Source organism: Motacilla alba, chromosome 18 (assembly GCF_015832195.1).
Source record: "Motacilla alba alba isolate MOTALB_02 chromosome 18, Motacilla_alba_V1.0_pri, whole genome shotgun sequence".
Classification (NCBI taxonomy): Eukaryota; Metazoa; Chordata; class Aves; order Passeriformes; family Motacillidae; genus Motacilla; species Motacilla alba.
In genome coordinates this window covers 2313171-2332321 of record NC_052033.1, presented here as the reverse complement: position 1 = coordinate 2332321, position 19151 = coordinate 2313171, and the positions used below count along the sequence as shown (strand labels likewise).

The 19151-nt window shown below is 40.9% G+C and overlaps 1 protein-coding gene across 15 annotated transcripts in view; it reads left to right on the top strand.

Annotated features, from left to right (window-relative positions):
* Nucleotides 1-19151, top strand: part of TNRC6C (trinucleotide repeat containing adaptor 6C) — an 82784-nt gene that overhangs the window by 50568 nt on the left and 13065 nt on the right. For 4 of the 15 annotated variants that reach the window (XM_038157212.1, XM_038157216.1, XM_038157209.1 and 1 more), the window contains 13 exons: nt 998-1207; nt 2672-2838; nt 3483-3587; nt 4030-4110; nt 4709-4778; nt 4973-5118; nt 10360-10533; nt 11749-11895; nt 12323-12445; nt 13783-13866; nt 14426-14657; nt 17383-17550; nt 18627-18818. In XM_038157212.1, the coding sequence (XP_038013140.1) occupies nt 998-1207; nt 2672-2838; nt 3483-3587; nt 4030-4110; nt 4709-4778; nt 4973-5118; nt 10360-10533; nt 11749-11895; nt 12323-12445; nt 13783-13866; nt 14426-14657; nt 17383-17550; nt 18627-18818 (1899 nt within the window). The remainder of the gene's footprint in view (nt 1-997; nt 1208-2671; nt 2839-3482; nt 3588-4029; nt 4111-4708; nt 4779-4972; nt 5119-10359; nt 10534-11748; nt 11896-12322; nt 12446-13782; nt 13867-14425; nt 14658-17382; nt 17551-18626; nt 18819-19151) is intronic. The other 11 variants (XM_038157224.1, XM_038157223.1, XM_038157221.1 and 8 more) reach the window with 9 other exon arrangements.

The window sequence follows — 19151 nt, the reverse complement described above, 5'->3', positions numbered from 1 at the left end:
ATTTTTTTTACAATTGTAGAAAAATAGGTTAGTGTCAGGTGTCTGGAAGAATTTTGTTTTCTTGCTTGTTGTGCCTCTCTTTGTGCTTGTTTACAAAGCACCTTGAACTCCATCTTTGATCCAAGTCCTCTCTCCAGAAAAACTCTGGTAACGATGGCTGTAAATTCAGTTTACCCTTTGGCTGTGTTGGTCAGGTTGCTCTGTAGGCTCAGGAGCCCTGTGGCTGTTGCTGCCACGTTCAGCTGCAGGGCTCAAATCCTGTCAGATGGATTTAAGAGCATTACATTCAAGCCCAGGCAGACTAAGGCTGTTTCTTTGGAGTAGCTTACGTCTTCCAGCGAGTTCATGTAATGCTCTGGAGGAAAACAATGGCTTCTACCTGCCATTCCCCATGGTTTGATTACGGATCCTAATTGCAGTCTTGATTAATTCCCCTTAAAATAATATTTATTATCATGTAGAGGGTCAGTGATGAGGGATAGGTAGGTAACCATGAGCTGTAATAAAAGCTTTAAGGAATACATTTAGCACAGATAATCTTCACTCAAAGTGGGAACAATCAAACAGCATCTTACTGCCAGGGCATGAGAAAAGAGATTTTATAGTTTGTAAACAGTGAAAAGGAATTAAAATAGGTTAAGATCTTTCAGTGAAGCAAGGCCCAACTCAGACTGGAGTCCTGGTCTCTGGAATGCTGGCCCTGGGCAGGTGGGAGCAGCTGTTCCTTGGGACCACTGTGGTGCTCACTTGGCAGCCTGGTTGCTCCTGGCTGTGGAGAAAAACCTCTTTCTTTGTTTGGCATTAGTACTGAATTAAGAAAATACTCTTGAGACCAAATTTAAGGCATTTTTTTTAAACACACTTAGCTACAATCACTGTATGTACTTATTGGTTCGTGCTCTTTCCAGAGAAACTCATGAGCAAAATTGAAAGTTTTTTGGAATGATTTGATGAAGAAGCCTTTCCTCTCATCACTCTTCTCCTTGCCTTGCTCCAGCAGGCTGGGGAGAGATGCCTGCTGTCCACACCAAGAGCGAAGCTTCCTGGGGAGAGCCCTCCTCCCCTTCTGCTGCAGTTGATAATGGCACTTCGGCCTGGGGGAAGCCCCCCAGCAGTGGGACCGGGTGGGGAGAGAATCCTGCCGAGCCAGCAGGGACCTATGGAAGAACAAACGCTCCAGCTGCTGCCCCAGCACTGTGCAAACCAGGTACACACAGGGCTGCCACTGTCCTGGCAGGGGAGGGGGTTTGCTCCTGCCATTTTCTGTGTTTCAGTCACAGGAGTTTGCTTCTGCCTCTTCTGCCTTTCTGTGTGTTTCAGTCACAGGTGGCCTTTGTGATTTCATTCTCCAAACTGTGTTAGCTGTCACAAGGCCACGCTAATCCAAATACCCAGTTAATTCAAAAATATGAATATAGTGCATCCCTCTGGAAATTTAAAGGAGAGTAGTTCTGTGTGTTTGAAAAGCAGCAGGGCAGAGGTGCAGGAAACTGTGAACCTGCAGAAGAACGTGACTAGGACTGAAACCCTTGGAGGCTAAAGGAAACAGAATCACACAGAATCACAGAATTTCTAGGTTGGAAGAGACCTTTAAGATCATCAAGTCCAACCCATGTTCTAACACCTCAACTAGATCATGGCACCCAGTGCCACATCCAGGCTTTTTTAAACACATCCAGGGATGGTGACTCCACCACCTCCCTGGGCAGATGATTCCAGTGTTTGACCACTCTCTGTGAAAAACTTCCTCCTTAAACCTGTGTTGGGATGAGAAGCAGTGGAGAACAGTCAAGATAGAATTGATTCTGATAGGAAAAGCAACACCTGAGAACCACTAATCATGACAAAATCATGTTGGGTTAAACTGAGTGAGTGGGTGTTTTCTTCAGCCATTAAAACTGTTGCCAGGTTCAGGAACATCCTGAACTACTTCCTGCTTCGTGATTCCTAACTCGTGGTATTTGATAAATATCCTCCATCTCTGAATGTCCTGAGGGCCACTGTGATTGCTTTAGACTCTCCTCTTGGCTGTGGAGGTTGCCTAGAGATTCACTCCTGCAAAATACCATAGTGAGACGAAGTTAGAAATCCCAGAAAACATAAAAGGGGGAGTGAGAGCTCTTAAGATGAGTAATCCCAGCTTTAAAGAGAGTAAACAGAATAAAACAGACTGAGGTGACACAACCTCATCACTGAATTTGAAGCGTTCCCTGCAGCCCACAAGCTCCTTTCAGATTCCATTCTTCAAGATGGGAATGAGTGTCTGAGCATGAATGACTTTGAAATTTGGTTTGTTCATGGAAGAATGTGGTAGATAAAACGGTGAGATTCATTGAAAGCAAAATAGCACTTAACAAATGTGTGCTCATAGTTTGGTTCCCTGTTCCTGGGAGAGTGGAGTGGCCATGACTACAGATCTTACTGGTTCTGGGAAAAGCAGGACTTGAAAATTGCTGGATGTTTTCTTCTCTGAGTATTTAGAGAACTTCCCTTTTTTTTACTAACTTCAAAGAAGACATTCTTATCATTTTAATGCCAATTAAGCTATTTGATGAACCTCTTTATCTCTTGAAAATACTCACATTAGCACACTGGATATGGCACAAAAGGCTATTTCTGTAAAATTTGCAGGAAACTGAATAAGATTTTTCTTCTGCCACTTTCTCTCCAGCTTCAAAATCTATGCAAGAAGGCTGGGGCAGTGGTGGGGATGATGTGAATCTCAGTACTAGTCAGTGGGAAGATGAAGAAGGAGATATGTGGAATAATACTGCTTCACAAGAGAGCAGCTCCTCCTGTAATTCCTGGGGGAATGCCCCGAAGAAAGGACTTCAAAAGGTAAGACAGAAATAAAGACACTCTCCAGCAAGAGTGGAATTAGTGTAACGTTTGTAGAATAAGTTGTCACAAATTTGCTGGTGCATTACACCTGAAATTAAACCTCTGACACCTGAACACAAGCACAGCTTGCCACTACAGTGGTTCAAGTACAGCCTACCTTGTTTCCAGGGGAAAATGGGAGATCTCTGAGTTTAGGCATGCCAGATGCTTCGGGAGTTTTGTTGTTGTTGCCTTTGTTTTCTCTAAGTTTTGTAAGCTTCCATGTATTCTAAAGAAATGATAATGTATTAACTGAAAGAGAAGGTGTTAAGGGGGCTTTCAGACACTTCCCATGGTGGTGGAAAAGCAAACAGTAGTTTGTGATGGAGCTGTTTAACACAAAAAGCTGTTTTCTGTTTGTGAGGACGGTGTGTGTGTGTGTGTGAGAACAAAGTGAACTTGTTTTAATGCTGCACTCAACCGAGAACGTAGAGACAATTGTATGAGGAAATTTTCCATTGCACAGTCTTTATTTCAGGACAAGGCCAGGCTGTAACTTAAAGGAATTGGGAATGCATTTAGCCACTTTGTTTGTTAATCCATTAGCCAACAGTTAGGCCGGTGATTTGATCAAGTATGGTTGTTTCTTGTACTGTCCACAGCCCAAAACAAATCCGCGCTTGTCCCTTGGTACTTTCTGGAGAACTGAAAGGAAGAGACTTCTTAAGGATATTGTGATAGACAAGCTGCACAAAGATCTTTTAAAGGTGTTTATCTAGACGCTCTTGTTTGTTTTTAAGAAAATACACTGAGTAACATTCTTAACTTCAAGGTTGCAAACTTGTTTTTGGGAATGTTTTTCAGGAAGTGTTGTACTATTTCAGCTTTATTTCGTTATCTTTTTCTGCCAAGGATTAAAATGAAATCCGTAAATTCAAAGGTGGCTTTAATTCAGTGGCCAGCAAATCAAATACTAAATAGTACACTGAACACCTATTCAGCTGAGATAAATTTTTACACTTTTGGGGGAAGAGAATCGTAGTCGCGTTGCTCGGAGGGTTCTTCAATACTTTCTGAATTAATGTACTAATACATCTTTCAGTAGCATGTGCTATTAATAAAAACCACTTACCATTTCTTTTATGTACATCTCACTACAATGAACGTGGCAACCAGCCCATTAATGGAATCTCCCATTTATTTACTAAGGGCATGAAGACACCTAGCAAGCAGGATGAGGCCTGGATCATGAACCGTCTGATAAAACAGCTCACAGACATGGGCTTCCCTGTGAGTAGTGCTCAGCCAGCACACTGTGCCTTAGCTTTTAGCTTGTACTTCTGACTGTGGCTGTTTCAGACTGTAGCTGCACCAAGATCTTCAGTCTCCAGGCCAGGAAGTAGCTCTGACCTGCATTTAAACACATGCTGTGATTTCAGAAATCTGCTCTAAACCTATAGAATGCTCGGAGATGAACTGGGATAATATTTTAAAGTTCATAGTTTTATAACAGCAGGTATTACTTTGAAGTGCAGTAATAATCCCCTCCCTTTCCTCTTTTTTCATTAAACAGGTGAAATGAGAGTATACCTGAGTTGTTTCTTAGAGAAAGTCGTATCATTGTGATACTTGAGTTGTTCATGGAAAACAGGAAGATGTTTAAACAGAACAATGTGTTTCACCTTGTAGAGCCACTACTTCCTTGACAAAGTGAAGTACCTGAATTGTGGGAATTGCTGAAAGCAGAAAAAAACACACACAGACATTATTTAGGCTGCTGAGTAAACATTAAGCCCAGTATTTAAGAGATGTGTCTGTTTTCTTGGTTACTTTGAAATCACATGAACGTGATTACTTTTCCTCTTAACATAATTCCTGTTTTTGACAGAGAGAGCCAGCGGAAGAGGCCTTGAAGAGCAACAGTATGAATCTTGATCAGGCCATGAGTAAGTATCTGTGTAAGTAACTTTTCTGTCTTTAAGCAACACTGGAACCCTGCATGATTATTAGCATTTGATTATACTCAGACCAATTGGATAATATTTATTTTCTTACCTTGCTTTTGTAAGCAAAATGAATTTCTCTGAGCTGCTGTTGGCAACTTTACTCCCTCTTCCTCACCTTTTCCAATATATTTCCCTTTTCTGTGCAGGTGCTCTGCTGGAAAAGAAGGTGGAAATGGACAAGCGTGGAATGGGAGTGACCGACTATAATGGAATGGTCACCAAACCCCTTGGCTGCCGCCCACCACCAATCTCCAAAGAGTCTTCCATGGACCGCCCCACCTTCCTTGACAAGGTAAGTCCAGCAACAGGAACGTGGTGCCCAGCTCAGAGTGTGCACAGTGTAGAAATGCTGCTGATTCTCACTGTCTGCTTGGAAAGCGTAGAAGGAAATGCGATGGATGTGGCTTTGTTCCTTTTCTTGTATTGTTTCAGCATTGCGGGGAATTCAGTCCTCGTGGAAAGGAGCAATGGTGTGATTCTCACGTAGAAATAAAGAATGATCATCCCCAGTTTTACATTTGAAAACTTGCTAAGGAATCAATAACACGGTGGAACTAGAAATGGAAAAAAAAAAGAGCAAAAAAATTTACCATAGGAATCTTGTCACTCTGTGAGAGTGCAGTCAGTGACCCTTGCCCAAATTCACAATCAGGCAGGACCAAGGCCACAACCTTCCAAGAATTAGGCTCTTAATTTCTCTTCTTTCAGTTTTAGGCTTCTTAGAAATTTCAGTGAGAGTTCAGTACTTAAATACAAAGAGGAGTTCAGGTATTTTTTTAAGTCTCAAAGCAGACATGCACGGTCATAAATAGATTCTGCAATGAGCTTCCCTTTCTGTGATCACATGTGACAAATCTTCCAGCACTATTTAATAACTGAGGAAAAGGCTCCAGAAGTTTGTGATGACCAGGATTCAAAGTGTCTAAAGAAAAGAGTATATGGAAAAGGGCAGCCAGATCTTCAGCAGGAAATGAGATTTACAGCCTTGACAGAAATCCTGCAGAAACTTACCAAATCACCTAAGAATCCTCCTGAAAATTATTGATAAGTAAAGAAGAATCTCAGATGTCATTCTGTATTTCACAGGTCATTTGAAGGGTCATACATATGGGTGGTGAAGGATTCTGACCACAGCAATCAGTGCTTTAGACCAACTGTGCTGAAACCGATCCATTTGCCATGAGCTGTGTACAGGGTGTGAGGCAGTAATGAAATCCACTCATATGTAGCTCATTCTTTGCCATGGCAGACTTTAATGACTGTGTTAATTGAAGGCCACAAAAGATGCATGCATGCCAGTTAGCCTTTCCTTTTCTTGGATAACAATATCTTCAGCAGTAAAATTCTTGCCAGAGAGAGAGGTGCATTATGTGCAGCATGATGCATAATTCTGGAAACATATGTTAAACACAACTATTGAGAAGAGAGTACTAAAATCATTAATATTCATACAGTAAGTAAAATCTATCAGTCTAGGCATAATCTGTCACAGTGACTTGGCTCTAACAAAGGAAATAATCCCACACTGTATTTGTTAGCTATCACAGTGTTGAGCAACTTGCTAAGTGAATTAAATAAATATAGTTTCTACTCTAAGAACACAGAGTTTTTATTCCTCCAAAGAAATTATTTCCAGATTTACAGCTCATGCTAGTTAAGCAATTCCTCCAAAACCTTTTTGCCCTTTGAGGTACTGTTTCAGGGCATGAGTCTGGAGCTGTCTTGTTTCTGCTTAGGTCATCCTTGGTGAGGAACAAGCTCTCCACACAGCTGGACAGAGCACTCCAGCCAGCATTCCCTGTTTTACTTACTGCTTTATCAAGTCATCATCCTTTTGTTGGCTTTGCTGAGTCTTCAGTAAGTTCTGCGAGGTTCCTCTTCATCAAGTTGTAGTTTGGGGTGGTGTGCTCATTGTTACCACTCTCAGCTCACCTGTATTGAGACACCATCATTTTTCTCCAAACAGCTAAAGCCAGCACTTAATATTTTTTTAACTTCATACATTTGAGGAGGGAAGATTTCCAACCCTGACATTTGCTTCTGGACCCAGTGAACTCCCTGTTCTCTCTGCATCAGGAGGGGTCTGTGCAATTCAGCATCACCTTTGAGTGTTTGCTTTCTGTGCTTGCTGCAAGTGCTCTTTATTCTGTGTCACACTGAGTCAATCTCCAGCACTCAGTGCTTTGTTAATTTATTATTTCTCACGATGTTATCTTGACCTGTAGCACCATGAAAGGTCAAGGGAGAATATCCAGTGGCCTTGAGGGAATAAAGATGCAGCCCTGATACGTGATCTCAACCACATTATGTCACACTTGGTGGCAGGCATGCTATCCTCAGGTGTCATGTGTGCCTGAAGATGTTACCTGGTGCCTTCTGGAGCCATCAGATTTGTAAGAAAAGCATGTCAGATTTTCCTGGAAACATCCTTAAAATACCAGAAGTAAGCCTAGAGAAGGGATCTTTTTTTCGAGTATAGAATTTGACTTGAGACTCTGAAATTTTCACCTTGCAAATGAAATGTCCTTTTCCCCTACCCTCATAGTCAGTGATCAGCTCCTCTGCAAAATCCAGGTCTGCAAGCCTTGGTGCCTCTTAGCTGCAATCCTGTTCTTCCCAAAATCTTCTGACTAGACCTACCTGTTCCTTGTTTCTGATTTGAACATAGTGTTTGTTGGGTTTTTTCAGCCTCATCCTTCACATTCTGAGCTCAGTAATCTCTGAGGACTGTGATTGGTTTTCATCTTAGGGACAATAAGGAGAATATTGTGTTAATATGGAGAAACATTTTTAGATGTCACAATTAGATAATGATCACTAGGATTTTAAAGTTTTCTTCTCAATTCTTCTTTGCTCCATCTCTGCCACCTGTGATCCAATGACTGAATCCATTTTCATCACCCCTTGTATGATGAGCATTGGATTTCCTCCAGGTTTCTTATGCCTAATTCCTGTTTGATTTGAAGATAACTTTATTTTAGATGAGATTTTATATTACTTTATCTTCCTCTTTTAGGAAAGGATTTTTTATTTTTTATTTCAATCTTTTTTTTTAAGAAGTCAGTGTGTATTTTCTGCCAGCTACTTCTGTAACTGACTTTATACAAAGACCTCTGGCAGATTCATCAGCCTCTCATCTGCCTGTTGAGACATTTTGATTCATGAAGTGGCAGTTGTTGGCAGGTGACTGCCAAAGTGTCCGGGCATCCTCTGCTAAATTGTCCATATCTCATAGGGCTGAAAACCTTTGAGTAATTCCACTTGCATTCTGTCACATTTGATATGTGAGACTATTGTGAGAGACTCCCCAAAATCCTAAAAGACTCCAGTGTGGTGCTTTGTGTTACATAACTGTAGTAGGAAACACTGCTACCAGTAGGATTTTGTGGGTGTGCCAAGTCCCTTCAAAAAAGTTAAAAGCAGTGCTGGATTAAGCATTAATGTGATGATTCAGTTTTTAATTGAGTAGCCTGAGGAAGGAGTGTAACATAAATTTGTAAGAAAATCACTGAAGAGGAAAGGTTAGGTAGAAAAGATTGTTCTTCAGGAAACAATTATTACATAAAAGATCCTGAGAAATAATGGGTCAGAAACCACTGTCAGCAGTGAAACTGTCCTCTAGTCTGGCTTGAAAATGCTAAAGGGTGCTTTAATTTGACAAACTAAAATACTTCCTGTTAAATGAATTGATTTTAATTCAGTTGTAGGGCACAGATTTGTGCAGCACGGTGCAACAAGTTCAAATTAAATAAAAGAGAACCAGGTGAATATGGATGAAATGTTATAAACTCACACAAAGCCACTTGCTGCAATTCTGCCAAGGAACACACTTGTGAAGGAGTCTGGAAATGAAATGCCTGAGTCTCCAGTGTGGCTTGTCCTTCACCGTCCTTGGCACTGCCTATTTCCAAATTGAGAAAAAATAATGGCAGTAAGGCAAGACTTGAATAAATTTGGGGGGCAGAGGGAGGGTTTTTCATGGTCAGCAGGTCTGTTCATAGGGAACAATGGCATCTGAAGGGGAGAGCGAGCACCAAGCTTGAAATTATTTTCACTTTGAAGGGGGCAGGGTAGAATTGTAAACATGTGTCTGTGATCTAAAGAGAAATCCTTGAACCTGTTACTGTCATGCAAGCTGCAGTTGTTTGTGGAGTGTGACTGATGTCCAGCAGAATGTAAAATATCTCAAGCTGAAAGGCCTTGGGGATATCATTAGAAAATGTCAGTGTCCCCCTCAGGATAGTCAGATAGGATGTCAAGTGTCACTTTGCCTGATAGTAAAGAAACTTTTCCTTTGCATCAAAGGAGAGCTGTAGAAAATGCATTTTTCAGGATTAACTTAAAACATGTAATTCACTGAGCATGCTTGCTGCATTGGGTCATCTGTTTGGGTATATGGTAAGCAGACTGGGCTTCTTTTTCAACAAAGGAGGTTCACCAGTATCTCACAGTCTTTTAGGCATTGAATTTATTGGTTGAAATAAAGCTCCTCACCTCTTTAAAAAGCCTTTCCTTACAGTGATCATACTGCCTGAGAAACACCAACCCAGCACATTGCAAATTAAAGCTTTTTCTCTCTGCCTGTTTTTTGGAGCCCTGCTTTGTACACAGTGTTATTTGATCATGCTTACCCCAGGCTTCCCAGACATCAAAGCACAGTTTGAGATAGAACTCAGTGCCCCACTGAAACACGAGCAGAGATCTACCTGTTTGACTGGGGGTTCTCTAATTTATTGTATTTTCTGCCTTGCTGTTTGCCCCCCGTGGGGGCTGCCTCCTGTGCATCAGATCCACGCTCAGCTGGGGTTCCTCACAGCCCAGTTAGCAGAGAGGGCTCCTCCTGCCTTGCTGAAATCTGCCTCCTCCTGGGGATGGTCAGGAAGGCTGCCCAGCTGATATTGTCATTGCTGGGCTTGATGGTTTGTGTTCATTGGCTGCCTTGCAATGTAATGTTTCAGAGCGGGGTATTAATAACTCAGCACTGTGTGAATATTCAGAGAGGCTTGTGTGTCTCAGTTAGGAAAGGGGATTAATGCAAAAATGCTCTTATAAGAGCAGAGCTATGATGTGGAACCAAATCTAGACTGCTGTCAAATAAGCTGAAGTGGTCTTTCCCAAGTTTTGGGTTTGTTCAAGTGGTGGGTTATGTCTGGAGTTTTCCAGACAGACAGAGGGCTTCCCTGAAATGTGCTGGGCCTCTCCCCTTCCACCTTTCAGTCTGGGGAAGAAGAGAGGAGGAAACCTAAATGAGGAGGAGGCAATGGCCACATGATAGCTCTGCAGTCAGCTGCTAAAATCCTTCCTTTCCTCTGGAAAGGTGGGCAAGGGTGATTGTGCATTTGGGGATTAAGTACAACAAAGTTTCCAAAAACAGTACCTTAATCCTGTTTCTCTCTTTCTTCTCCCTTCACTCCATGCTTTCCATTCCCTGTTATTCATCCCTTTTTTTATGTGTCTCTTTTTACTCATCCACACCCTTCTCTTGTCTCCATGGGCCTCTGGTTTTGCTGTGGGCTCCTGGCGCCGCACACAGCTCACCCTTTCTTTCTCCAATCAGGATGGCGGCCTAGTGGAAGAGCCCACTACTTCACCATTTTTGCCTTCACCAAGCCTGAAGCTCCCCCTTTCAAACAGTGCACTCCCTAATCAGACCCTGGGCGGGATTGCCTCAGGGCTGGGCATGCAAAACTTGAATTCTTCTAGACAGGTAAGGCTGTTGGGGGAGATCCCGAGGGGAATTTGGCTCTCTTGGAGTAGCTGCTAGTGCCTGTCAGCCTCTTCCCCAGGAAAAATGGGTTTAAACTGGAGGTGCCACAGCTTTGTTTGTGGGAAATATCAGAGGAGGAGCTGCCTGCTATGTAGATGTTTCACCTTACAGGACATAAAAGAGCTGTGTAGTTGTAATTAGGCTGCTGATGACACATACCCATCCAGAAGAGACTGTAGCATTGTGGATTTACACCCCTGAGCCCTGGTGTGGCTCTGCCTTCATTGATGGCAAATCTCTTTTTTTGAGGCATTGCTAATTGTCCCAGGCTGTAAGGCAGTGAGATTGCTCTAATTCATCTTTCCTGGCTGCTACAAATATTCTGTGATGTGATGGGGCTTTTTTATTCCTGCTCCAAGTGTCAAGGCATCTCATGGTTTTAACAGGTGATAAGAAAGAAACTGAGCTTCCAGCACCTGGGTCAGGTAGAGCATTGAGTTAAGGGGGTGTTTTGGCCCCTGTGTAGAACAGGCTGAGAGGGAAAAAAAAGGAGAGGAGATGGAGGGGGTAATAACTGATAACCACCATGAGAGTGAGAAGCCATTAAGCACTGTTGATTATGACAAGGTTATTTTTGCCATCAAACAGAAGTCCCGGCAAAGATATGAAATAACAACACAGAAAAACGTCATCATTCTGTTGTGGCTCTTTATTATGTAAAATAAAGTCTTATAAAGTCAGTTTTCTTAAGGCAATACTGGTCCAGCACTTACAGCCCATTAAGCACATCTTCCCAAAGCAGTCTCCGCTAATAGCATGTCCATTATCAGTAGCTTTGTAAAATGACTAAGTAAAAAAACTGCTTAGCCAGCTGGAGGATGGGGTGACTGTGAGTTTATTGCCTCCATTCTCCTGTCCCTTGCTATACAAATACAAACATTTTTGGCAAGTACTTTTGATTGTTCGTCTTGTGACCCTCTAGGGTCCTGCATCTTCAGCTGCCTTTTGTTCAGGCAGCTGTACTAAGTTTTGGGGGCTTGGGATGTTGGGTACACGGCAATCTTTGCCCTGCCCAGTTCTAAACTTTGTGTGTGCTGGTCTCTCGATTCGTGCCTGTCGTAATCACTAAGGATAAAGCCTGCACAGACAAGCAGCACCCAGGTTCTGTGCCGAGTGGTGTCACTAAGTGCCCGTGTCACTGTTGTCCTGCTGCAGATACCGAGTGGCAATCTGGGTATGTTTGGCAATAGCGGAGCAGCACAAGCCAGGACCATGCAACAGCCGCAGCAACCGCCAGTGCAACCTCTTAATTCATCCCAGCCTAGTCTTCGTGCTCAAGTGCCTCAGTTTCTATCCCCTCAGGTCAGACAACACCTCACTCATACGTTCTCCCTTTCCCTGGAACTCTTCCCGTGTGCTCTGTCATGCTCCTGGGGCTTTGCAGCTGCTGCTGCCTGGCTGTGTCTGTGTTATTTGTTTGTTTCCTAGGCAGGAAGATGTGGCATGGCTGAGGTGTTCTCCCATGCATGTCATATAATTGCCTCTGAGAGCACATTCTCGTGCTCCTTTTTGCACACTGGTGTTTCTGAGGCATTTATTCTCATCTCTTTCTTTATAAATGAACACTTGAGTATGGTTATTATGATTGTATTAGAGCCTCTTGCTAATTTTTTTGATAGTTCATGGTGATAATAACATTTTCCAGCTGATGTGACTCTTATTAATGGCTCACGCAGTTGCTCACTGTTAGAAGTAAATGTACAATGTTTAACACTCTTCTCTCCTTTAGGTTCAAGCACAGCTTTTGCAGTTTGCAGCAAAAAACATTGGTCTCAGCCCTGCACAGTTAACCTCGCCAATTAATAATCCTCAGCATATGACGATGTTGAACCAGCTCTATCAGCTGCAGCTGGTAAGTTGAAAGACATGGCAGATAAGCTCTAAATCAGAATTGAAGGCACGAAGATAAAATAGGAGAATGACTAAATTTTTAAATGACATGACAGATCTTCAAAACAATCAGCTGCTGATTTCTTTGGTAAAGTTTCTCTATAAAGAAACACAGCACTTTTTTTTTTTGCCTCGGGCTTTATAAATAGTCATTTGTGGAATAATTATCCTTTACAGCTGATAAGTGGAACTAAAAATCAGCTGTCTTCCTAGTGGTATGAAGAACACAGTGTGTTCTCCAACAGCACTGGCCTGTGTGTTACATGTCAGTGGAAAGATTAAACTGGCCACGTGTGTCACAACAGAACGAGAGAAGTCCTGGCAGTGCTGCTCACCTGAGTTACCTACAGAACTTCTGCACTATCACTGAAAAATACAGCTTAGGGTGAATTTCCTTTAATTAATGGAGTGTATATGAAACATGTCATGTGATAAGAACTGCTTACTTCTGTGTACTTTTGCCATGTTGGCAAATTTTACATCCATAGTTTTATTGCATATGAAAATACTTAATTGGGTTTTAAGAATATTTAAAAAGAGATACTGTGAACTTAGTATTGGCCAAGGTTAAATATAAAATTACAGATAACAGACTAGTTCAGTTGCTGATCTCAGTGTGCTAGTCAAACTCTTTTATTCAGTGTTTGATACTATTACTCATTTCTGATTATTTTCTCTAGTTTTGAGGAGCACAGCATTATTCTCATAATAATTGAACAGTGCCCAGCTACTTGAAAAATACCTGTACAGAATTCCTTTGGATTTTGAATTCATCAAAATGTTATGAATTCATCAAAGAAACTTGCCTGTGAAAAAAAAGAAACTGTTTCAGAGAAACTTGCCTTGCAAAAGTGGCTGCCAAGCCAGCTACTTGAAAATTGTGGATTTTTTTCAGGAATAAAGCAGCACAAGTGATTTAACTAGAAAGCATTGGTAGAACTCAAAATGGCCAAATCAAAACCAACAATCAGTATTTATCCTATTTGTATAACATCATAAACTTCTCTTTTAATTTTGCTTTGTGTTACAGTTATTTCAGAAAAGAAGTAGGTTCCTCTCTTAATTGACCACTTTTTGCCATGTGGACTGATTAGGTTTTTTTGTTTTAAAAAAGGAACGTGGGACTTAAATAAATACATTCTAAAATGCTTTTGCAACAGGATTATTACTGTTGCTCGGTGGAGTGTTTTCAGAGCACTGCAGAGCTGGCCTTTTCTGTGCTGTGGTGCAGCAGAGCAGTTGGAGGGAGCGTGCTGAGCTTGCTGTGTGTGCTGTGTCTGACTGTCCCTGTCCCCACAGGCGTACCAACGTTTACAAATCCAGCAGCAGATGTTACAGGCTCAGCGTAACGTTTCCGGACCCATGAGACAACAGGAGCAGCAAGTAGGTGTCCCTGCCAGCCCAGTCTCTGCTTTAGGGCTTGGTTTCAGTAGCTTGGAGAGGCTCAGTGACATTACAGCAAAGCAGCTAAAGCATCCTTAAATCAGGGACGCAGTGTGTGGCCTGAGTGCTGGGCAGGGAGGGTGCTGAGTAAAAATTAAATGAAAAATAAAGCTGATCCACAGTTTTGCTGGAGGAAAGCTCTTCAGCCCTTTCCACAGGCAGGTTGTATTTGTGAGGAGATGCAGTGTGCTGTTTCACTGCAGAGAAAGGCAGAGAAGGCAGTGTTTGTGTGGATTGCCCACTGACAGGCGTTTGTTGTTACAGCAAAGCAGCTAAAGCATCCTTAAATCAGGGATGCAGTGTGTGGCTTGAGTGCTGGGCAGGGAGGGTGCTGAGTAAAAATCAAATAAAAGCTGGAGGAAAGCTCTTCAGCCCCTTCCACAGGCAGTTTGTATTTGTGAGGAGATGCAGTGTGCTGTTTCACTGCAGAGAAAGGCAGAGAAGGCAGTGTTTGTGTGGATTGCCCACTGACAGGCGTTTGTTGGCTCTCTCCCTGCAGGTTGCACGTACAATCAATAACATGCAGCAGCAGATCCAGCAGCACCAGCGCCAGCTGGCCCAGGCCCTGCTTATGAAGCAGCAGCCTCCCCCTCCACATCTATCTTTGCACCCCTCTGCAGGCAAATCAGCCATGGATAGCTTTTCACCCCATCCCCAGGCTCCCGGCCTTCCTGACCTGCAGACCAAAGAGCAACAGTCTTCACCGAACACCTTTGCTCCTTACCCTCTTGGTGAGTGTCCTCCTGCAGCAGCTCCACACGGGAGCCCATCTCCTCAGTCCACACCTCAAGATTTGCTCCACACCGTAACAAGTACACATATATACACAGACATAGATAGAGATGTAAATATATAGATATACGTGTAATAAATATAGAGATATATAGATATATATAGATATATTGAGAAATATATAGATAAAATTATAGTTTTTATAGATATATAGAGATATATATATAATATATAGAGATATATAGATAGATAGAGATATATAGATATATAGATAAAATTATAATTTATATAGATATATAGAGAGAGATATATAGATTATATATAGATAGATATAGAGATAGATATCTTGAGAAATATATAGATAAAATTATAGTTTTTATAGATATATAGAGATATATATAATATATAGAGATATATAGATAGATAGAGATATATAGATATATAGATAAAATTATAATTTATATAGATATATAGAGAGAGATATATAGATTATATATAGATAGATATAGAGATAGATATATTGAGAAATATATAGATAAAATTATAATTTATATATATATAGAGAGATATATCTATATAGATTATATATAGATATATAGATAGATATAGATATATAGATATAGATATATTGAGAAATATATAGATAAAATTATAATTTATATATAGATATATCTATATATATTATATGTAGATATATATAGATATATATAGATATATAGATAAAGATATATTGAGAAATATATAGATAAAATTAAAATTCATATAGATATATGGAGATATATCTATCTATATTATATATAGATATATATAGATAGATATAGATATATTGAGAAATATAGATAAAACTATAATTGATCTAGAGATATAGATATATATCTATATATATTATATAGATTGAGATATATAGATATAGATATATCAAGAAATATATAGATAAATTTTATAATTTATATATAGATATATAGATATATAGATATAGATATTATATATAGAGGTGTATATAGATATAGATATATAGACAAATATATCAAGAGAGAAATATGTAGATAAAATTATTATTTATATAGATAGATATAGATCTATCGAGAGAGAGAAATATATAGATAAATTTATATTTTAGATAGATAGATATAGATATGTCGAGAGAAAGAAATATATATAAAATTATAATTTATTTTGGTTTGTTTGTTTAATAAATAGCACTGAAATCACAGAACAGAATCATGCCTATGTGGTAGCTGTACCTGCTCACCTGTGTTCTGCCTACAAATAGCAGAACAAATTTGCCTAATTACCTACTTTTATATGTTGCTGTTTGTGAACTAAATATAAACAGCATCGTGTTGTAAAATACACAAATGTCATATTGATAAACAGGAATATCATCTGGGAAAATGTTGTGCAAAGTCATCTTTCTGCTGTAGTCAGCACTGGTGAGGCAACAGTTTTGGTCAACGTATTTCAAGAAACGTGGATCAGTTTGAAGGAATGCAGACAGATTGCAGTGGAGGTGATTAAATGTTTCAAAAACAAAGCTCATAAGGAAAAAGTGAAATCCTCTGCTCAGTAATCTAAAGAGAAGATTTAACAGACGTGCAAGAATCATCAAAAATGTAAAGGAGAGCTAGGAAGACGTTTTCTTGCATTTCCTAATGCAAGAGGTAATAAAGTTAAGTTGATGAAAAGATGTAGTTAGACATTAAGGATCACTTGGCTGAAGCAGAGCAGAGTACTGGAATAAATTATCTAGGAAGTTCCTGAAATCTTCACCAGCATTTTGTGGTTGGATGGACATAGATCTGTCAAATATGATTGAAGTCAAAATAATTGATTGGGCCTGGATACAGAGGGAGCAGAGCAACCTTTCAGATCTGTTTGCTGTGTGGTTGTTTGATGTATGCTACAGACTTCCTTTCTGACATAAAGGAATGAATTTAATCTCTTTGTGACTCTCTTTATGCTGAATACAATAGTATTGCCAAGCTTTGTCTGCCATGCAGCAGTTAAGAAGGTAATTCTGACTGCTGTGGTGAGCTGTTGTGGCTGGGAGCATCAGAATGCAAAAAAAAATGTGAATTAAAGGCCTAAGTCTGAGAGGTTCTTATGATATCTCAGCTTTCTGTGATCTGCTAACATTCAGGATTATATATCAAGAAAGACCCAGATTCATGTCACAGAAGCTTTTCAAAATGATTCCCTTAATAACAGTCTGAGTGATTCTGTTCTGTGTATACAAAATAGAAACCAGTTAGTGCAGAACCCGCTATGAAAAACAGCAGCAGTTTGTCTGACGTTTAATTGGTCCTTTTTTGGGGGATTTTTAGCAAAATGAAGTGGCAGACATTGTGGGGGGGTGTTGGGGAGACATTGGGAATATTTTGGCTTAGCCATGGAATAGTGCAGACTGGTTTAAACTCAACATTCCAGTGCATTCTTCCAAGACAAGTGAAGAGACTGCAAGTAGAAACACTAACAGCTCTAAAATACTATCCCCACATCTTGTTTTCCCCCCCTTTTAGCAAGGTTTTAACTTTTTCTGAATTCATGGGAGTTCTGTTGGTGTTCCATAGAAGCAAAAATTCTTGAAAATGAGCATTGAAGATGCCACACATGCGTACAGATACCTGAAAATCAATGCTGAGTAATTCCTGTGGCTGGATTTCAAACCCAGCTTTTCAGTCCTTCAGTGTGTGATGGATATCTAAGGATCTCTTTCTCCCCCAGCTGGACTGAACCCGAACATGAATGTAAATAACATGGACATTACTGGTGGTTTGTCAGTGAAGGACACTTCTCAGTCCCAGTCTCGCCTTCCTCAGTGGACACACCCCAACTCAATGGATAATCTGTCTAGTGCTGCTTCTTCTCTTGACCAGAACTCCAGCAAGCACGGTAATGTCCCCTGGCACTGTCCCCGCCATGTCCCCCTGCCTGCCTGGCTTTTGGTGGTTCCAGCCACAGTGCAATTGGAATTCTTTCTCTCGTGCTCCGTTTTTATGTGAGTGCTCACAAATGGTTGGTAGCCTCTGAGCCCGTGCGATTTTAGAGATGATTTCTGCAATGAAAGGCTTGCAGCTGTCACTCCCTACAGGCAGTGTAGGAGTGTTTTTTTCACGTGTTGAATTTTGTTGCTGAGAACATGGAGTTCAAGTAAAACAAGCCTTCAGTGATGGCAAAACAAGTCCCACAATCTTCCCCTTATTCCAGACCTGCATACCTTCAATCCAAAAAAACTTTACATTGGCTTTCTCCCACAATTTTTCCAGTATCATCAACCTCTCCCTGTACAAAGGTATGATGGATTACGTAGTTACTCAGCCCAGAGTTAGGGGCAAAACCTTCTTACTTTTCCAGAAGTGATTGCTAATCTGTTTGAACACCTTTAGCCCTCATGCCCCCAGTATCCTGAGCCACTTATTCCTTTATTTCCTGTATCAAATTTATTCTGTTAGAACATGAGGCTCTGTTAACTTTATTATATCCTGGATTTTATTTTGAGCAGCATGAATTACTTCTTTTACAGCAGTTTTTTATTCTGCAAGTAGCTGCACTGCTGATGCCAAATTGTTGTTTGATAGTTTGTAGGAGCATGAGAACAGCCATTTCAAATCATCCATCCTGTCAGCACTGAATGCCTAGGGAAGGGTGAGATGAGAGATATTCCTTGGTATGCTGTCTCAGCAAGTTCCTATTTACCAACAGAGTGATGATTTGAATTACTTAGTCTCTTTTTGGCAGGAATTTAATGCAGAATTCTTTACACTGAGTGTCTAGATTGTACCAGCAATGTCTCTCAGCTGTAATCCCTGCTAAGGCCTCAGATGCCATTAAGCTTGGCTTACTGTGTTTGCATTTTAGTTTTATTTTATCTTTGTAATACAGAAAGAAAAAAAAAAAGGCAAATAATAACAAAATACATCCTGCTGAAATTCCAAACCCACAATCCCCCTTTGACTCCTTCCTTGCAGGTGCTATCCCTGGAGGTTTGAGTATTGGTCCTCCGGGAAAGTCCTCCCTCGATGACTCCTACGGCCGCTATGATCTGATGCAGAACAGTGAGTCTCCTGCCAGCCCACCTGTAGCTGTTCCTCACAGCTGGTCACGTGCCAAATCCGATAGTGATAAGATTTCCAATGGCTCCAGCATAAACTGGCCACCAGGTAACTCAACCCAAAGCCTTGCTGTTGGGCTGGTGTCCCTCAAACACGTTGTTGAGTCCTCCTGATGCGCAGGAGTGTGGCATTCACATTCTCTGAAAAATCCCCTTGCCCAGGATATTTCTCCTGGGAAGCTGAGAAGCCTCAGAGAAAAAGGAAAACAGTTATTATCTCATTTGCTTCTCCTGTGTTTTGCTTGTCTGGAATGTGTTTGGAGATTGTTTACCCACAGGTGATTGTTCCATTGGTTTCTGGTGAGAGTTGTTTTCACTCTTTGGCCAGTCAGGGCCAAGCTGGGTCAGACTCTGGAGAGAGTCACGAGTTTCATTATTATCT